The 19,722-nt window shown below is 50.3% G+C and overlaps 1 protein-coding gene across 12 annotated transcripts; it reads left to right on the top strand.

Moving 5' to 3' along the window:
* Nucleotides 1-1,113: 1,113 nt before the first annotated feature.
* ITGB7 (integrin subunit beta 7) lies at nt 1,114-19,319 on the top strand. 12 transcript variants are annotated; one of them, XM_077954362.1, is made up of 17 exons: nt 1,116-1,208; nt 9,147-9,269; nt 9,587-9,612; nt 9,901-10,104; nt 12,413-12,614; nt 12,701-12,871; nt 13,544-13,785; nt 14,496-14,654; nt 14,962-15,057; nt 15,219-15,308; nt 16,300-16,446; nt 16,758-16,951; nt 17,292-17,515; nt 17,737-17,956; nt 18,109-18,317; nt 18,624-18,784; nt 19,004-19,319. In XM_077954362.1, exons 3-17 carry the CDS (start codon nt 9,589-9,591, stop codon nt 19,082-19,084), a joined length of 2,424 nt encoding a protein of 807 aa, XP_077810488.1. In that variant the 5' UTR covers nt 1,116-1,208; nt 9,147-9,269; nt 9,587-9,588; the 3' UTR covers nt 19,085-19,319. The 12 variants fall into 12 exon arrangements, with proteins under 12 accessions (XP_015007318.2, XP_077810493.1, XP_077810488.1 ...); XM_077954363.1 differs by having other exon boundaries at nt 1,129-1,208; nt 9,147-9,223; XM_077954360.1 differs by having other exon boundaries at nt 1,134-1,208; nt 9,147-9,194.
* Nucleotides 19,320-19,722: the final 403 nt, after the last annotated feature.

The raw sequence follows: 19,722 nt of genomic DNA, 5'->3' as shown, positions 1-19,722 counted from the left end.
CCTGGATTTAAATCCCAGACCAGCCGGGTGTGCCTGTAATCCCAGCTATGCAGGAGGCCAAAGTGGGAGGATTGCTTGAATCCAGGAGTTACAGACCAGCCTAGGCAACACAGCAAGACTCTGTCTCAAAAATAAAAACATAGGCTGGACACGGTGGCCCACACCTGTAATCCCAGCACTTTGGGAGGCCGAGGTGGGCACATCAATTGAGGTCAGGAGTTTGAGACCAGCCTGGCCAACACGGTGAAACTCCGTTTCTACTAAGAATATAGAATGCTGCCGGGCATGGTGGTGCACCCCTGTAATCCCAGCTACTCGGGAGGCTGAGGCAGGAGAATCGCTTGAGCTTGGGAGGCGGGGTTTGGAGTGAGCTGAGATCATGCCATGGGACTCCAGCTTGGGAAACAGAGCAAGACCCTGTCTCAAAAATTAAATTAAATTAAATTAAAAATAAAAAAATAAAAATTTAAAATAAAAATCTTTTTTCTTCTTCTTTTTTTTTTTTTTTTTTTTTTTTTTGAGACGGAGTCTCGCTCTGTCGCCCAGGCTGGAGTGCAGTGGCCGGATCTCAGCTCACTGCAAGCTCCGCCTCCCGGGTTCGGGCCATTCTCCTGTCTCAGCCTCCTGAGTAGCTGGGACTACAGGCGCCCGCCACCTCGCCCGGCTAGTTTTTTGTATTTTTTTAGTAGAGACGGGGTTTCACCGTGTTAGCCAGGATGGTCTCGATCTCCTGACCTAGTGATCCGCCCGTCTCGGCCTCCCAAAGTGCTGGGATTACAGGCTTGAGCCACCGCGCCCGGCCTTTTTTTTTTTTTTTTAAATCCTAGACTAGCTACTTACTAGCTGTGGGACCTTGGGCAAAATTCTATATTTCCTGCTTCTAAGCCTCAATCTCTGCATCTGTAAAATTGGGACTTAGGGGAATATTAACCCCTATCTTATGAGGTGGTTGTGAGGGTTAATTATAGTATGTTACGTTCAACACACGACAGGAGTTCAATAAATGAGCTTCTTTCTTCCAGATCTCTGTATCATCCACTCCCTTGGCTCAGCCCCACCCCAATCTGCTCCACCTTCTAGATCAGTCACCCCCACCAACCCCAAATCTTCCCCACCCCAGGGAGTGTCACTTCCTCCTCTGCAGTCTCCCAGACCAGTACACAAAGGCTGCTGCCGCCGCCAGAGGAAGGGCTGCTCTGCACGCACCTGTGAGTACCAGGGCACCAGCCCTTCTGCCTCCTCTCCTTACAAGCCCAGGCCCACCTGGTCCCAACCTCTTGGGAAGAGGGCTCTGACCTGGATATCGAGGGTCCTGTCCAGACTTGAGAAAGGCTCTGAACTCCTTTCTGCATTCCTAAGATCCCCTGACCTGCTTCCCTCCTCCAGTTTCACAGCCCCCCCACCCCCACTTCTCCCAAAGCCCATCTCTCTTGCATCAGTTTCCCAACAGTGGGTCTGGAGGCAGGGATGTGTACGAGTGCTGTCATTCGAGTGCCTGCCATGTGCTAAGGATTATACTGAGGTAGGGTAGGTATACCGATTATACTGAGGGAAGGTTCTCCCAACACCACCCCAGCTGCCATCCCTAATGCTCTGCCTTCAGCTCAAACTTCTTCCTAATCGGCACCTTGGCCACAGACTTCACTCTCCTGGGACACTGAGGCCCAGCAGCTCAGTTCCGTTCCCTTGTTGTGACTCCCAGTGGGCAGCAGAGGGTTCTGCTTGACTTGGGAGGTATGGATGGGTTGGGAAGAGGCTCTGTTTCTCAGCTGCTGAGGGGGGCCACATGGTGTGTATTGGAGTCAGAATGGAGTCCAGAAAAATGGAAATAACCACTTGGTCCCAGGAAGAGAAGAGAAGACTGCAGAGTACCCCTAAGGAAAGAGAAATGGGATTAGGCAGAGCCCATCAGGGCTAGCGGAGACAGAACACAACTTTTGATGGAGATGGTACCCGGGTTGGAGGGAGGAAAGGAGGAAGCACAGCAGAGGTCTGGCCCTGCCCTGTCCTGCCCTGCCCCTAGTTCACTGGGTGACCCTGGCCTTGTGGGGAAAAGAAAGAGAGATCAGACTGTTACTGTGTCTGTATAGAAAGAAGTAGACATAAGAGACTCCATTTTGTTCTGCATTTGAGATGCTGTTAATCTGTGACCCTACCCCCAACCTTGTCCTTGCAAGAGACATGTGCTGTGGTGACTCAAGGTTTAACGGATTTTGGGCTGTGCAGGGTGTGCTTTGTTAAACAAGTGCCTGAAGGCAGGATGCTTGTGAAAAGTCATCACCATTCTCTTAATCTCAAGTACCCAGGGACACGTACACTGCCAAAGGTCGCAGGGACCTCTGCCTAGGAAAGCTAGGTATTGTCCAAGATTTCTCCCCATGTGATAGTCTGAAATATGGCCTCGTGGGAAGGGAAAGACCTGATTGTCCCCCAGCCTGACACCCGTGAAGAGTCTGTGCTGAAGAGGACTAATATAAGAGGAAAGAAGGCCTCTTGACAGTTGAGATAGAGAAAAGCATCTGTCTCCTGCCCATCCCTGGGCAATGGAACATCTCGGTGTAAAACTCGATTATATATTCTATTTACTAAGATGGGAGAAAACCACCTTAGGGCGAAAGGTGGGACTTGCTAGAGCAATGCTGCTCTTTATGCACTAAAAAGGTTTATGGAGATGTTTGCATATGCCTATCAAGGCACGGCACTTTTCTTTAAACTTATGTCACAGAGATCTTTATTCATATGTCTTACTGCTGCCCTTCTCCCTACGATGATCCTATTATCCTGCCACTTCCCTTTTTCTAAGATGGTAAAGATAATGATCAATAAATACTGAGGGAACTCAGAGACCTGTGCCGGCGCGGGTCCTCTGTATGCTGAGCGCCAGTCCCCTGGGCCCACTTTTTCTTTCTCTATACTTTGTCTCTGTGTCTCATTTCTTTTCTCAAGTCTCTCGTTCCACCTAACGAGAAACGCCCACAGGTGTGGAGGGGCAGGCGACCCCTTCATGGCCTCATGGAATTTAGGTTTCCATTTGTAAAAAGAGTGGGATGGAGTGAAGATTCAGCCATTCTATAGTTAGGAACAGAGGGGAAAAGGAAGTAAAACAGCCCTATGAAGAAGTGGAGCAGAGAAAAGCAGCAGAGAGATGCAATAGAAGTTTTGAAATGAAAGGAGCCAGAGAGAGACAGAGAAGCAAAGAAACAGGTGGCAGAACATGTATTCCCAAGGAGGGGAGAAGAGAGGATAATTGGGAAGAAAGGTAGAAAACGGCTGTCCAGGGAGTCCCAGGGCCCCTTTTAAGGGGAGATGAGTGGGCTTGAGATCTCTGAAAAACCTATGTGGCAGCTGGGGCTCCACTTGAGAGAAATGAGTCAAAACCGGGCTTTGGGTTGCAGCATCTCCAGCCTCCCTGACCACAGGCACGCAGAGCAAGCAGGGCTGAGGTTACACTGAGGCTGAACTGGGGCCGGCCTCTCCCCGAGGGGTGGAGCCTCCGTTATATATGGCACCTGAGGTCACAGGTGGTGGGGAGCAGCACCAGGATGTTCAAGAACTCAGCACCCCACCCCTTTCCCACACTCTGTGCAGAGTATCTGGAACTGACTCTGGCCCAGGCTGAAGAAGATGCAAATGGTTTATGACGAGGAGTTAGTTGGCCTTTCTCATACACTGCTGATGGGAATGTGGACCAGTACAAGCACCGAGGAGTTTATGTTGGCAATACCCACCAACATATATATACTTTTCTTAGCATGAGAATGTAGATGAAATACACACCAACATTGAAAATGATACCTATCTATTTATCCTGCACATCCTCTGCTAGGGATTTATCCTACAGGTTCAGTTGCACACGTGTGAAATGGTAAATACATGACATTTGGCTGGGGGAGGTGGCTCACGCCTTTAATCATGGCAATTTGGGAGGCCGAGGCGGGTGGGTCACTTGAGCTCAGGAGTTCTAGACCAGCCTGGGCAACATGGGGAAGCCCCATCTCTGCAAAATAATACAAAAATAATTAGCCAGGCATGGTAGCATGCGCCTGTAGTACCAGTTACTCGGGAGACTGAGGTGGAAGGATCAGTTGAGCCGGCGAGGTCAAGGCAGCAGTGAGCCATGATTGCGCCATTACACTACAGCCTGTGTGACAGAGAAAGACCCTATCTCTCAAATGAATGAATGAATAAATAAATAAATAAATACATTACTTTTCATTTCAGCGTTGTTTGTCATAGTGAACTAGAAATAATTTAAGGTCAGGCACAGTGGCTCATGCCTGTAATCCTAGCACTTTGGGAAGCCGAGGCAGGAGGATCACTTGAGCCTAGGAGTTTGAGCCTAGGAGTTTGAGACCAGCTTGGGCAACATAGCAACACCCTGTCTCTACAAAAAAATAAAAAATAGCTGTACGTGACGATGTACACCTGTGGTCCCAGCTACGACGGAGGCTGAGCTGGGGAGAACCGCTTGAGCCCAGGAGGTGGAGGCTGCAGTGAGCCATCACGGCACCACTGCACTCCAGCCTGGGCAACAAAGTGAGACCTTGTCTCAAAAGAAAAAAGAAGAAACAATTTAAATGCACATCCTTGGTACTGATTAACTGTGATATGAGGTATCCATGCGATGGAAAGCTTTATGGCTGTAAAAGTGAACAAGGACGTTCTTAATTTTCTCATGTAGAAAGATCTTCAAGAAAAGTAGTTACAGGAGGCCGGGTGCAGTGGCTCAAGCCTGTAATCCCAGCACTTTGGGAGGCCGAGACGGGCGGATCACGAAGTCAGGAGATCGAGACCATCCTGGCTAACACGGTGAAACCCCGTCTCTACTAAAAAATACAAAAAACTAGCCGGGCGAGGTGGCGGGCGCCTGTAGTCCCAGCTACTCGGGAGGCTGAGGCAGGAGAATGGCGGGAACCCGGGAGGCGGAGCTTGCAGTGAGCTGAGATCCAGCCACTGCACTCCAGCCTGGGCGACAGAGCGAGACTCCGTCTCAAAAAAAAAAAAAAAAAAAAAAAAAAAAAGAAAAGTAGTTACAGGAAAAAAAAGTGAAAAATTGTGTTTTCTACCATTTAAAGAATTGGGCCATTTGAGTCTACCATTTAAAAAGCATATGCATGTTAATTTGTATATGCATAAAACAATCTCTAGAAAGATTATAAGAAACAAAGATAGGTTGACTCATGCCTGTAATCCCAGCACTTTGGGAGGCTGAGGTGGGCGGATCACTTGACGTCAGGAGTTCGAGACCAACCTGGCCAACATGGCGAAACTCTCTCTACTAAAAACACAAAAATCAGCTGGGCATAGCGGCTCACACCTGTAATCCCAGCTACTCAGGAGGCTGAGGCACAAGACTCGCTTGAACCCAGAAGGCGGAGGCTGTAGATCATGCCACTGCACTCCAGCCTGGGCCACAGAGTGAGACTTTGCCTCAAAAAAAAAAAAAAAAAAAAAAAAAAAGTAAAGAAAAAAGAAAAAAAAAAAGTAATAAATGATATTCATTTAAGGTAGGTGTGGAAACTGGGTATGGCATATGAGGTAGGATTAACTTTTTGATTTTTAAAATGGTAAGATACACAAACATTTATCATTTTTACCACTTTTAAGTGTACAATTCAGTGGCATTAAGTACATTCACTAATTCCAGAACTTACTCATCACCCCAAAAATGAGACTGCCCATTAAGCAGTCATTCCCCATTTCCCCTTCCCCCAAGCTCTGGTAACCACTAATTTACCTTCTGTCTCTGTGGATTTTTCTAGTTTGGATATGTTCCATATGTGGAATCATACAATATGTGATCTTTCATGAATGGTTTTGTTCACTGAGCATGTTTTCTGCTAGTGTACAATGTTTTCCACGTTGTAGCATGTATGTATCAGTACTTCATTGCTTTTTTAAAAATTATTATTGAGACCCAGTTTTGCTCTTGTTACCCAGGCTGGAGTGCAATGGTGCAATCTCGGCTCACTGCAACCTCTGCCTCTCGGTTTCAAGCAATTCTCCTGCCTCAGTCTCCCAAGTAGCTAGGGTTACAGGAGCCCACCACCATGCCTGGCTAATTTTTGTATTTTTAGTAGAGATGAGGTTTCACTGTATTGGTCAGGCTGGTCTTGAACTCCTGACCTCAGGTGATCCACCTGCCTCGGCCTCCCAAAGTGCTGGGATTACAGGTGTGAGCCACTGTGCCCGCCCCACTTCATTGCTTTTTATGGCCAAATAACTTTCTGCTGTATGGATATACCACCTTTTCTTTATCCATTCATCAGCTAATGGACATTTGGGTTCTTTCCACCTTTTAGCTATTGTGAGTAGTGCTGCTGTGAACATTTCTGTACAAATTTTTGTTTGAACACCTGTTTTCAATTCTTCTGGGTATATACCTAAGAGTGAAATTGCCAGGTTATAGGGTAATCCTACGCTCAATTTATTGAGGAATCAAACTGTTTTCCACAGAGATTGTACTATTTTACATTATTTACACGGTAATATATAAGGATCCCAATTTCTCCGTGTTCTCATCAACACTCGCTGTTTTTCATTTTTTGATGATAGTCATTCTAGTAGAAGTGAAGTGGTATCTCATTGTGGTTTTCCTTCCTTCCTTCCTCCCTCCCTCCCTTCCTTCCTTCCTTCCTTCCTTCTTTCTTTTACTTCGAGACAGGGTCTCACTCTGTCGCCTAGCCTGGAGTGCAGTGGCCCGATCTTGGCTCACTGCAGCTTCTCCTTCCCAGGTTCAAGCGCTTCTTGTGCCTCAGCTTCCCGAGTAGCTGGGGCTACAGGCATGCACCACCACACCCGGTTAAATTTTGTATTTTTAGTAAAGATGGGGGGTTTCACCATGTTGCCCAGGCTGGTCTTGAACTCCTGATCTCAAGTGATCCACCCACTTCCGTCTCCCAAAGTGCTAGGATTACAGGTGTGAGCCACCACACCCAGATCAGTGTGGGTTTCATTTGCATTTTCCTAATGATTAATACTGTTGAGCATCTTTTCATATGCTGGGTGGCTGTTTGTCTATCTTCTTTGAAGAAATGTCTTTTTAAGTCTTTTGCTCATTTTAAAAGTTGGGTTGTCTTTTTGTCGTTGAATTGTAAGAGTTCGTTATATATTAAGGATACTCATCTGATATATAATCTGCAAATATTTTCTCCCATTCTGTATGTTGTTTTCACTCTCTTGACATTGTCTTTGATGCACAAAAGTTTAAATTTTTGATGAAGTCCAATGTATCTATTTTTCCTTTTGTTGTTTGTGCTTTTGGTATTACAGGTAAGAATCCATTACCAAGTCCAAGATTATGAAGATTTACCCATATACTTTATTCTATGAGTTTATAATTTTAGCAGTTATATTTAGGCCTTCGATCCCTTTTCAGTTAACCTTCGTATGTGGTGTGAGGCAGGAGGGTCCAACTTCATTCTTTTGCACGTTGAAAGCACTTTTTTTTTTTTTTTTAAGAAAAAGTGGTAGCGTGTGCCATCACACCCGGCTAATTTTTGTATTTTTAGTAGAGATGGGGTTTCACTGTGTTAGCCAGGCTGGTCTCGAACTCCTGACCTTGTGATCTGCCCATTTCGGCCTCCCAGAGTGTTGGGATTACAGGCATGAGCCACGAGCCACCGTGCCTGGCCTTATTTTTTTTTTTTTAGATGGAGTTTCGGCTGGGCATGGTGACTCACGCCCGTAATCCCAGCACTTTGGGAGCCTGAGGCGATTGGATCACTTGAGGTCAGGAGTTTGAGACCAGCCCTGCCAATGTGGTGAAAACCTCTCTCTACTAAAAATAACAAAAACTAGCCGGGTGTGGTGGTGCATGCCTGTAGTCCCAGACACTTGGGAGCCTGAGGCTGGAGAATTGCTTGAACCTCAGAGGCAGAGGTTGCAGTGAGCTGAGATGGCACCACTGCACTCCAGCCTGAGTGAGACTCCATCTCAAAAAAACAAAACAAAACAAAATAAGACAGAGTTTCACTCTGTTGCCCAGGCTGCAGTGCAGTGGTGCAATTGCAGCTCACTGCAGCCTCTGCCTCCTGGGATCATGTGATTCTCCTGCCTCAGCCTCCTGAGTAGCTGGGATTACAGGCATACACCACCACACCCGGCTAGTTTTTGTATTTTTAGTAGAGACAGGGTTTCACCAAGTTGCCCAGGCTGGTCTCGAACTCCTGACCTCAAGTGATCCACCTGCCTCGGCCTCCCAAAGTGCTGGGATTACAGGCATGAGCCACTGTGCCCTGTCCCAGCCCCATTTTTTGAAGACAGTTTTTCTCATTGAATGGTTTGGCACCCTTATTGGAAATCAATTGGTCACAGAAGCACAGTTGATTTCTGGACTCTTTCAATTCTATTCCATTGATGTATAATATATGTGTATCCTTATGTCATCCTTATGCCAGTACCACTCTGTCTTCCCTTTTTTTTTTTTTTTTAAGAGACAGGGTTTCACTCTGTTGCCCAGGGCAGAGTACAGTGACACGATCATAGCTCACTACAGCCTCAAACTACTGGGTTAAAGCTGTCTTCCCACCATGGGATTATAGGCATGAGCCACTGTGACCAGCCAACGCTGTCTTGATCACTGTAGCTTTGCAGTATGTTTTTTTACAAGATTATTTTGGCTATTTGGGGTTCCATGCAATTCCATATAAATTTTAGGATCAGTTTTTCCATTTCTGCAAAAAAAAAGGGCCAATGGGATTTAACTTTTTGACTTATGAAGCATGGTAAACGAATTACCTGCTCATTTAAAAAAATTAACATGTTTTTTAAAATCAGGAATCTGCTTGGCTTTCCAAAAGGTCACTCGAAGAATTACCCTGCCTCCAGGCTCTTTCTTCAATCTAGATTATCTTTGTGCAAAGTACAGAAAATAGAATTATTATTATTTTTTTTGCCAACACTGGCCTTCTTTCTCCCCTTATCCCAGACCTGCAGAGAGTTCTTGTGGTCTAATCTTCATTCCTCTTGCCACCATGTCACCCAAGTAGAACTATTCTTCCTTGACACTTTCACACACTCCCTCATCTGTTCCAGCTTTCTTTTCTCTAATTCCCACTCACTGACCCTCTTCTCTTATTTAGAATCCAAGATTGTAAAAGCTGCAAAGTATGTCAGATTATTTACTCAACTCCTCCACTTTGCAGATGTGGAAACTAAAGCCCAGAGAGAAAGTCTGACTTGCCACACAGCCAGTGAGTGACTGCAGCAGTACCAGAATCCGGTCTGTTTTCTGTTTGGTTCTACTACCATTACGGCTTGGGATCTCGGTAAATAGAACTGGGTGCAGACTTTAGCGCTTCCAGGCCAGTCCCCAGATCCTTTAGTAGGCCATTTTGCCCACCCTGGTCACATGAAGTCTGCACACAGGAAGGACAGATCTCCTCTGAGGTCCCTATTTTATTTATTTATTTATTTTTGAGACAGATTCTTGCTCTGTCACCCAGGCTGGTGTGCAGTGGTGTGATCTTGACTCAATGCAACCTCTGCCTCCCGGGTTCAAGCGATTCTCTTGCCTCAGCCTCCTGAGTAACTCAGATTACAGGTGCACGCCACCATGCCCGACTAATTTTTGTGTTTTTCGTAGAGATGGGATTTTGCCATGTTGACCAGGTTGGTCTCGAACTCCTGAGCTCTAGTGATCCACCCACCTTGGCCTCCTAAAGTGCTGAGATGACAGGCATGAGCCACCATGTCTGGAGGCCCCTACCTTTGCCTGATACCTGCTCCTTCCCATCATTTTGAAGAAACTGCTGAATCCACAGGGGAAGTGAAACTGTGAGGGGAGATAAAGTGTTGGGGTAGAGTTTTGAGAGTGATAACCACAAGCTAAGTTTAGAGGACTGAGAGCTGAGGGTCCTCCCTGAGGACCCACATGTCCCCCTTTATATCCTATTACAGGGCATGGTGGCTTTGCCAGTGGTCCTTGTTTTGCTGCTGGTCCTGAGCAGAGGTGAGAGTGAGTTGGACGCCAAGACCCCATCCACAGGGGAGGCCACAGAATGGGGGAATCCTCACCTGTCCCTGCTGGGGTCCTGCCAGCCAGCCCCCTCCTGCCAGAAGTGCATCGTCTCACACCCCAGCTGTGCATGGTGCAAGCAACTGGTAAAGATGGGCCTATGGCCTTTGAACCATGTGTATGTGTATGTGTATGTGCAGCCTGGATATATGTGTGTGATTGTGTGGGCACATGTATGATTTTCTAGGAACACTCCAGAGTCTCATGTGTGACTGAGTTTGTGCACATAGGACTCCTGTGTGTGGATATATGTGTGTGCATACACATGCATGCAAGTTTCCTGTGCACTTAGGATTATGTCTGTATCCATTTGCTTGTGTATATATGGAGAGAATTTGTGACCATGAATTGGGAGAAAGTATGTACTTGTGGGAATTCATGCTTGTGTATAGGTAGAGGGAGCTGTTGTGTATGTAAACATGTGAGAAAGGTACTAGCCAGTGAGGGCTGCCATAACAAAATACCATAGGCTGGGTGGTTTAAGCAACAGGAATTCATTTCTCCTAATGTTGGAGGCTGGGAAGTCCGAGATCAAAGTGCTGACCGATTTGGTTCCCCAGTTAGGGCTCTCTTCCTGGCTTGCAGACTGGCTACCTTCTCGCTATGTCCTTACATCGTAGGGAGGGGGCTGGAGGATGGGGGGTGGGAACTGCCTCTGTTCTTGTAAGTGCACTAATTCCATCATGAGGGTTCCACCCTTAGGCCCTCATCTAAACCTAGGTACCTCCCAAAGGCTCCATTTCCAAATGCCATCACATGGAGGGTTAGGGCTTCAATATAGAATGGGTTGGGAGTGGGGTGGGGTAGGGGTGCAGAGTTCAGTCCATAGCAGAAAGTGTGTAGTTAGATTTCTAAGTCTGTGTTTTGGGTGGAGGCATTCTGTTCCTGGGTGTGTAGTAGCCTATGACTGGACAGGTAGAAAGGGGAGGGGTGGAAGTATATGGGCTTGAGGGGGACTGGAAAGGCTTAAGCTACCTAAGTGGCCAAGAAGGATGCTAGGGAGCAGGTGTCTCCCTGGTTCTTCAAACAAAGCTGTTGTTTGTTTATGCTTGAAAGAGACAGAGCTCATGGAGCAGCAGAGCAGGAGGGGCGCCCAAGCTGGGACAGGGGCAGGTCTGCCTCTCTCAGGGGAAGATGGAGGGTTAGATCAGTGTGGGAGCCCAGATAAGAGATGAGGGCAAATTCACATGGAAGCAGAGCTACAGATGCTTAGAGGACCCAGGAGAAAGGCACACAGTGACTCTGAAAGGACAAGAAGGGTAGATACTGAGTCTGCACAAGGCAGAGGCAGAGGTGCCAGGCTGGAGCTGGGAAGCTGGAGCTCTTGAGGTAGTCAGGTCTGTGTCTGGCTTCTCCAGTCCCCAGACCAGGAGCTGACACCCAGGGCAAGCTGAGAAGCCGCTCTAACCATTTCCTTCCCCTGTGGCTTCCCATCCAGTCTTAGGGGTACCAGACATATTACGGGGGTAGGACGCCTCCTCTTCTGTTCTTATCCTTTCCCTTCCAAGGAGCTGTGGGTCTTAGTCTGACCACCTTCCCATTTTGGTGTGAGCTTGCTGGGAAGGCTGGCCTAGGAGGCAAGGCCCCCATTTTTTTGTGGTAGTGAAGTCTCTAAGATCTCAACAGGAAGTCTGTGGCTCTATTGGGGAGGAGAGGGGGTAGGTGACTGGGGCAAGGGGGAGTTGAGATAAGCGGAGGGGTGGGGGACTACTATAGGAAGTGGGGCTGTGACAAGGAAGAAAGGACCAGAGTTCCACAGGTTCATGCCTGTAATCCCAGCACTTTGGGAGGCTGGGGCAGGAGGATTTCTCCAGCCCAGGAGTTCGAAACCAGCCTGGGCAAAAAAGCAAGACCCTGTCTTTACAGTTGGTAAAAAAAAAAAAAAAAAAAAAAAAAAAGAAAGAAAGAAAGAAAGAAAGAAAAAGGCGTGGTGGTTCACGCCTGTAATCCCAGCACTTTGGGAGGCCGAGGCGGGAGGATCACTTGAGGTCAAGAGTTTGAGACCAGCCTGGCCAATATGGTGAAACCCCGTCTCTACTAAAAATACAAAAAAGCTGGGCGTGGTGGCACAGGCCTGTAGTCCCAGCTACTGGAAGGCTGACGTATGAGAATCACTTGAACCGGGGAGGTGGAGATTGTAGTGAGCAGAGATAGCACCGCTGCGCTCCAGCCCTGGGTGACAGAGTGAGACTCTGTCTCAAAAACAAAACAAAACAACAAAAAAGACCAGAGTTCAAGGGTAGCTGTGGCGAGGAGGAGGAGAGGGAATCAGGGACTCAGGGAATGGACTGGAGGTGGGGGCATTAGAGGGGGCCGAGTTTGCAGGGTGTTTTTGGTAGCGGGGCCTAGGGCCTGTGCAGGACCGGTCCCGACGCGCCTTTTCTTGCTGAGCAGAACTTCACCGCGTCGGGGGAGGCGGAGGCACGGCGCTGCGCCCGACGAGAGGAGCTGCTGGCTCGAGGCTGCCCGCTGGAGGAGCTGGAGGAGCCCCGCGGCCAGCAGGAGGTGCTGCAGGACCAGCCGCTCAGCCAGGGCGCCCGCGGAGAGGGTGCCACTCAGCTGGCGCCGCAGCGGGTCCGGATCACGCTACGGCCTGGTGAGTTAGGGGCGGCGGGGCCAGGCCAGAGGTCTAGGCTGGCGTTCCAATGTGCTCTGCTGACCCGCCCGCCACCCACCCCCCAGGAGAGCCCCAGCAGCTCCAGGTCCGCTTCCTTCGTGCTGAGGGATACCCGGTGGACCTGTACTACCTTATGGACCTGAGCTACTCCATGAAGGACGACCTGGAACGCGTGCGCCAGCTTGGGCACGCTCTGCTGGTCCGGCTGCAGGAAGTCACCCATTCTGTGCGCATTGGTGAGCCGAGGGCTGCCTCTCGCCCTGTTAGTCCTTGCCTGTTCAACCACTGCCTTAACCTCTGCCAATATCCTGGACTCACAAGGGCCCCAATTTGCCCTCCCAGTTGTTGACAGGCCTAACCAGGCCACAGGTTCATTCCTCCATCTTTCCCTAATGACACTCATCTTCTAGGTCAGAGCTGGAGAGGACTCCAGAGACAGTCCGTTTTACAGGTCTAGCTGAGACCCAGCGTCTGGAGACTCTGGGCCTGGACAACTGCCCTGAGCCTACCAGCCTGGAACCTGCCCTGATGCAAGTCTCCTTGGGCAAGGCCTAGATGCCACTGTCCCTGGCACCACATTCTGTGCCAACTCTCCTCTATTCAAATTTCCTTCCTTTGCCTCATGCTGCTACCATATCCTATACCCGGGCCTTCTTCCGCCTTCTGGAAGTTCCCATTTGCCCTGGGAGTTGTGTCCTCCTCTTAATGTCCTCTACCTGCCACTTCCCTGAGCCAGTGGTCTCACTGCTTTGCTTGTCAGTTACCGGGTCCCTGCCCCCGGGTGCACCCTCTCCCATCACCTCTTCCATGACAGTCCTCCCCACCCCACTTCCCATAGAGCGCTCTCGTGGGTCCTCTGTTGCTGCCCTGCGACTTCTGGCACAGCCTTCATTCCTCTCCTCTCCCAGGTTTTGGTTCCTTTGTGGACAAAACGGTGCTGCCCTTTGTGAGCACAGTGCCCTCCAAGCTGCGCCACCCCTGCCCCACACGGCTGGAGCGCTGCCAGTCACCCTTCAGCTTTCACCATGTGCTGTCCCTGACGGGGGATGCGCAAGCCTTCGAGCGGGAGGTGGGGCGCCAGAGCGTGTCCGGCAATCTGGACTCGCCTGAAGGTGGCTTCGATGCCATTCTGCAGGCTGCACTCTGCCAGGTGAGGAGGTGGGGTGGGGATCTGAGCCTGGAGGTCTGTTTGGGAATGGGACTGCCCCTTATGGTTGTATAGTGCACCATTCTAGGGGGTGCCATTCATACCATAGTAGGTGTAGTTTGTATACTTATTTTAACAATTACCTAGTGGGTTGGAGTAAAATATCTTTTTTTTTTTTTTTTTTTGAGACAGAGTCTCGCTCTGTTGCCCAGGCTGGAGTGCAGTGGCCGGATCTCAGCTCACTGCAAGATCCGCCTCCCGGGTTCACGCCATTCTCCTGCCTCAGCCTCCCGAGTAGCTGGGACTACAGGCGCCCGCCAACTCGGCTAGTTTTTTATGTATTTTTAGTAGAGACGGGGTTTCACCGTGTTCGCCAGGATGGTCTCGATCTCCTGACCTTGTGATCCGCCCGTCTCGGCCTCCCAAAGTGCTGGGATTACAGGCTTGAGCCACCGCGCCCGGCCTGGAGTAAAGTATCTTGAGGAGAGTATCTTGAGGAGAAGGCATGTTTTTCTAATTCACAAGTAAGCTTCCACTAGCAGCAGCCTTCTTTGGGGGACTGGGGAGAGCAGGAGAAAGCAAGGTACTGTAGGCAAGGGGATGGACAAGCTGACTCAGAGTGAGGCTTGCCACATTCTTGGCTCACAGAGCTGGCTGGGGTGGCTCAAGGGCCATGCTCAGGTGCATAGCCTACCACCCCCACTGTGCCTCAGGAGCAGATTGGCTGGAGAAATGTGTCCCGGCTGCTGGTGTTCACTTCAGATGACACATTCCATACGGCTGGGGACGGGAAGTTGGGTGGCATTTTCATGCCCAGTGATGGGCACTGCCACTTGGACAGCAATGGCCTCTACAGTCGCAGCACAGAGTTTGTGAGTCCCTATAGTCACCCCGCCTCTCCCCATTTGAGCCATACCTCTTTCCTTCCAGGACTCCCACTCCCAGCCTTACAGTCCTCACCAGTAACCACCCTGTAGACAGCTGCCATCTTCCCCAGCAGTTCCTCCTTTCAGCTGTGGAGACAGGACACCTTTCCCTACCTCCTTCCTATTCCATAGCAAGCCTCCAGGGCTCCTCCAGCTGGTGGAACCTTGGTTCCTGGATTCCCCAGGCTGAGGGCACCTTGCATGTTGTGGGGGAGACCTGTGGGGCTCACCTTGTCCCTGCTCCCTGCCCTAGGACTACCCCTCTGTGGGTCAGGTAGCCCAGGCCCTCTCTGCAGCAAACATCCAGCCCATCTTTGCTGTCACCAGTGCTGCACTGCCTGTCTACCAGGTGAGAGCTGTCTACATGTCAGATCCCCAGCCCCACCCCAGCCTTTCTCAATTCCCCCAAAGATCCATTCTCTGTCCCCCATATGCCCTCCTTCCAGACCCCCAGGAGCCCATTTTCCTAGAGCTGTGACCTACCATTTCCCTTAACTCCCTATAACTCAGGAGCTGAGTAAGCTGATTCCTAAGTCTGCGGTTGGGGAGCTGAGTGAGGACTCCAGCAATGTGGTACAGCTCATCATGGATGCTTATAATGTGAGGGGCCAAACGAGGGGGAGATGGTGAGGGTGGGCACTAGGGAAAGGTGGAAAGGGGTCCTTGGGTGGGGTGGCAGAACTAAGGGGAAATGGTCACTTTTTGGTCTAACATTCCACAGCTCCTACCTATAGTCTGCATGTGGCTGTCATTAATTGTTCAATCTTACATTCATAAATCTTAAACATCTGACGTGCAGAGAGCATGGAGCTCAGATCCCCGCCCCACCTCCTCACCTGGCAGAGTGCAGCCTGCCAGGAAAGTTTCAGTCACTGAGCTTTTATTTCACACACCCACCATCCTAGGTGTACATACTGTTTCTACTTCATTTAACCCTGCCAAAAGCCTTGCTTCGTAACTGTTATCATCCCTCTTTTACAGAGGAGGAAACCCACACAAGGCTAAGTGACTTGTCCAAGGTCACAAAGATAACAAACAGAAGGGCTGGCATTTTTCCCCAGTCTGTACATAAACAATGTGAGATCTGGAGCCTGCTTTCACTATGTTTATAAATAATTCAGAGCTATTTTTCACAAGAACCATAGAATTTTACAGGTAGAAGGAACCATAAAAACTCTTAGTGGTTTAGGTCTTATCTCTGCAACTAGGCTGTAGGCTTCCTGATAACAGAGCATCTCCTAAACCTATGGCAAAAAAATCTGAGACGGTATCAAATTTCCCAAGACAAACTCTGTAATGAATTTGCCCTTTAGACCTGGCATGCACCCAGGTTATGTGTCCTGATGTGGGGCTTCACAAACATGGTCTCTGCACTGAAATGCTGTATTAGAGGCCTCTGGATCCTGTATATTCTATGCAAGGTTCTCATGGGTCCTCCCTCCAGAAATGCCTCGACTGGGCAGAATGTAAGGAGCCCCAGGTGGCAGAGGGCAGGGTGCTGGCAGAACTGGGAACACCTGGAGAGGACATAAGGTGGGGGTGGGGTCCTTTCCTGCCTTCACGTGGTTATCCACTTGCTCTCTTCCCATAGAGCCTGTCTTCCACTGTGACCCTTGAACACTCTTCACTCCCTCCTGGGGTCCACATTTCTTACGAATCCCAGTGTGAGGGTCCTGAGAAGACGGAGGGTAAGGCTGAGGATCGAGGACAGTGCAACCATGTCCAAATCAACCAGACGGTGAGAGCCAGCAAGCACAGGCAGAAGGCGGGCGGGCAGGGGGAGGTGGGAGTGGGAAATTAAGCAGGCAGGGAAAGATGGGGGGCAGGAATGGGGAGTGATGGGAGAGCCTGGGGTAATCCTCCATCCATCCTTCCTGAAGTAGTCTGAGTGGCTTCCTCAGGTAAAGTTTCTAGGAGTTGGGTGTTACCATGACCCCATCTCTTCATTTACTAAGGGGTGAGGTTCTGGATGATCTAAGGGGTGAGGTTCTGGGTGAGTTTGGTGTGTTTGTATAACCATGGCCTGATTCCTGCCTACCCTGTTCTTAGGTGACTTTCTGGGTTTCCCTCCAAGCCACCCACTGCCTCCCAGAGCCCCATCTCCTGAGGCTCCGGGCCCTTGGCTTCTCAGAGGAGCTGATTGTGGAGTTGCACACGCTGTGTGACTGTAACTGCAGTGACACCCAGGCCCAGGCTCCCCACTGCAGTGATGGCCAGGGACACCTACAATGTGGGGTATGCAGGTGAGGGCCTCCTCTTCCCTTCACCCAGCTGGCTGACAACAAACGACCAACCCTGGCCCGTATTCCTCCGCTGCTTTCCATTCCCCCCACAGGAGTATCCTTGACATCCCTAGACTCCCCACTCAATTTCATCCCTTGAAGCTTCCCAGATATGTTCAGGCCCTCCTCTTGACTGCGGCTCCCTCCACTCTCTCACCCCTCGTCGGTGTTCCACTATACTTATTCCTTCAGTTGTCTTTCTCCAACTCTTGAGAACTTGGGTTTAGAGGTTCCTGGGAGAGACAAGTCAGGGGTGATCAAACCCTCTGACCTACTTCCCTCCTTTGCCTTCCCCTCCCAGCTGTGCCCCCGGCCGCCTAGGCCGGCTCTGTGAGTGCTCTGAGGCTGAGCTGTCCTCCTTAGATCTGGAATCTGGGTGCCGGGCTCCCAATGGCACAGGGCCCCTATGCAGCGGAAAGGGTCAGTGCCAATGTGGACACTGCAGCTGCAATGGACAGAGCTCTGGACATCTGTGCGAGTGTGACGATGCCAGCTGTGAGCGACATGAGGGCATCCTCTGTGGAGGTACCTTGGGGAGAAGGGCAGGGTCTGAGAGGCCTTCCCAAGGCACTTAGGCTCTGGGAGTCTCCTGGCATGGAAGGCAAATGTCAAAGATTCTGGTGTATGGGTTAGAGAGTGTGTTTGGCATACTTGAAAAAGACTGGATGCATGCGCTTGTGGTGCCATGTGATGGCCAACTGTGTGTGTGGAGTATGGTTGTCACCCTCTGCATGGCTCTACCCCAGGCTTTGGTCGCTGCCAATGTGGAGTATGTCACTGTCATGCCAACCGCACGGGCAGAGCATGCGAATGCAGTGGGGACATGGACAGTTGCATCAGTCCCGAGGGAGGGCTCTGCAGTGGGCATGGACGCTGCAAATGCAACCGCTGCCAGTGCTCGGATGGCTACTACGGTGCTCTATGTGACCAATGCCCAGGCTGCAAGACACCATGTGAGAGACACCGGTGAGGCCTCAGGTCTTGCATCTTGGGAGCAGGGGCACAGTGGGGCTTGTTGAGCCACTCCCATCTGCCTACTCTCCTTCCTGCTTGTAGTTGGGTAAAGGGCATTGGGTGACAACTACCCAGCTGGTAACTTATTGGCATCTACTGCATAGGGACTGTGCAGAGTGTGGGGCCTTTGGGACTGGCCTCCTGGCCACCAATTGCAGTACAGCTTGTGCCCATACCAATGTGACCCTGGTCTTGGCCCCTATCTTGGATGATGGCTGGTGCAAAGAGAGGACCCTGGACAACCACTTGTTCTTCTTCTTGGTGGAGGATGACGCCAGAGGCAGGGTCGTGCTCAGAGTGAGACCCCAAGAAAGTAAGTGGTCAGGGATGCCACAAACCCTGGAAGTTTGATGGGTAGGGTCTCAACTCTGGGGATGCAGAGTGAAGATAATGGGAAACAGGATGGGGGCTGAGGCAGAACTGTGAATCCAGAACAAAGGCAGAGGCGACTGAGCAAGTGGACAAGGCTAAGGCCCTGGGCAGTGAGAATAACCCTGGACCTTGCTGGGTTCCCTTTGCTTTCAGTGACAGGGTTGGACAGGCTGGACACACCGTGAACAACTGTTGATCTGTCCCTATGCTCCAGCTCCCACAAGTGTGTCTGGTTTCTTGTTCACAGAGGGAGCAGACCACACCCAGGCCATTGTGCTGGGCTGCGTAGGGGGCATTGTGGCAGTGGGGCTGGGGCTGGTCCTGGCTTACCGGCTCTCGGTGGAAATCTATGACCGCCGGGAATACAGTCGCTTTGAGAAGGAGCAGCAACAACTCAACTGGAAGCAGGTGAAACTTCCTGGTTAGGCCCCCTTTTAGCTGTCTCCCCACCACAAGCCCATCCCTGATTCCTCCCACTGGGTTCCCCCAGCGCCTGGCACATGTAACCAATCCCTCTGCTAACTTCCATCAGCTCCTAGGATTCGGCTCAAGACTGGCCTCTTAGGTCTAGAAAGGGGACAAGGAATCCTGGGATTTTTGCTCATAATCTGCAACATCTTTCCTCAGGACAGTAATCCTCTCTACAAAAGTGCCATCACGACCACCATCAATCCTCGCTTTCAAGAGGCAGACAGTCCCACTCTCTGAAGGAGGGAGGGACCCTCACCCAAGGCTCCTCTCCTTGGAGGACAGTGGGAACTGAAGGGTGAAAGGAAGGGTGGGTCTGTAAGACCTTGGTAGGGGACTAATTCACTGACGAGGAGCGGCCACCACCCTACTTCATTTTCAGAGTGACACCCAAGAGGGCTGCTTCCCATCCCTGCAACCTTGCATCCACCTGGGCTACCCCACCCAAGTATATAATAAAGAGTCTTACCTCAGACCACAGCTGTCACTTTTCTTTACCTCATCAAGGCCAAAGCAGGCTGTTTATAGCCTGGCCTCGGGAAAGTTCTTGTCCATCTTCCTCCTGCCACCTGAGGGCAGGGAGAGGGCCCAAGCGCGAATGTGCAGGAGAATCCTGAGGTGCGCCCTGGGACCCCGGAAGCCAGGTCTGGAAAGGGCCTCTGCGGATGCAGGTGGGTCCCAGACCAGAGACACTGCATCTGTTGGTGTCTAACCCCCTTCCATTCTGCTGCGTGTGCTTTTTTTCCTCTTGCTGAGAACTGATGCCCTGTTTTTGCTCCTACTTGTTTGCTCCTCTGTGGAGAAGGGGTTTTAAAATGGCTTATAGGGTGCTGGAAGTTGTGGGGTGATTATATAGGGAGAAAAAAGGAAGGAAAACA

The sequence above is a fragment of the Macaca mulatta genome, chromosome 11, assembly GCF_049350105.2.
Source record: "Macaca mulatta isolate MMU2019108-1 chromosome 11, T2T-MMU8v2.0, whole genome shotgun sequence".
Taxonomy (NCBI): domain Eukaryota; kingdom Metazoa; phylum Chordata; class Mammalia; order Primates; family Cercopithecidae; genus Macaca; species Macaca mulatta.
Note: the sequence above shows the minus strand (reverse complement) of the source record. Positions and strands in the feature narration are given on the sequence as shown.

What these genes read in the sequence shown, in the direction of transcription:
- ITGB7 (XM_077954362.1), top strand. Translation starts at nt 9,589, where the DNA reads ATGGGATTTTGCCATGTTGACCAG. An exon ending in CCGGATCACGCTACGGCCTG is followed by an intron (nt 12,615 to 12,700) that starts GTGAGTTAGGGG and finishes CCCACCCCCCAG; the next exon opens with GAGAGCCCCAGCAGCTCCAG. An exon ending in CACCCATTCTGTGCGCATTG is followed by an intron (nt 12,872 to 13,543) that starts GTGAGCCGAGGG and finishes CTCCTCTCCCAG; the next exon opens with GTTTTGGTTCCTTTGTGGAC.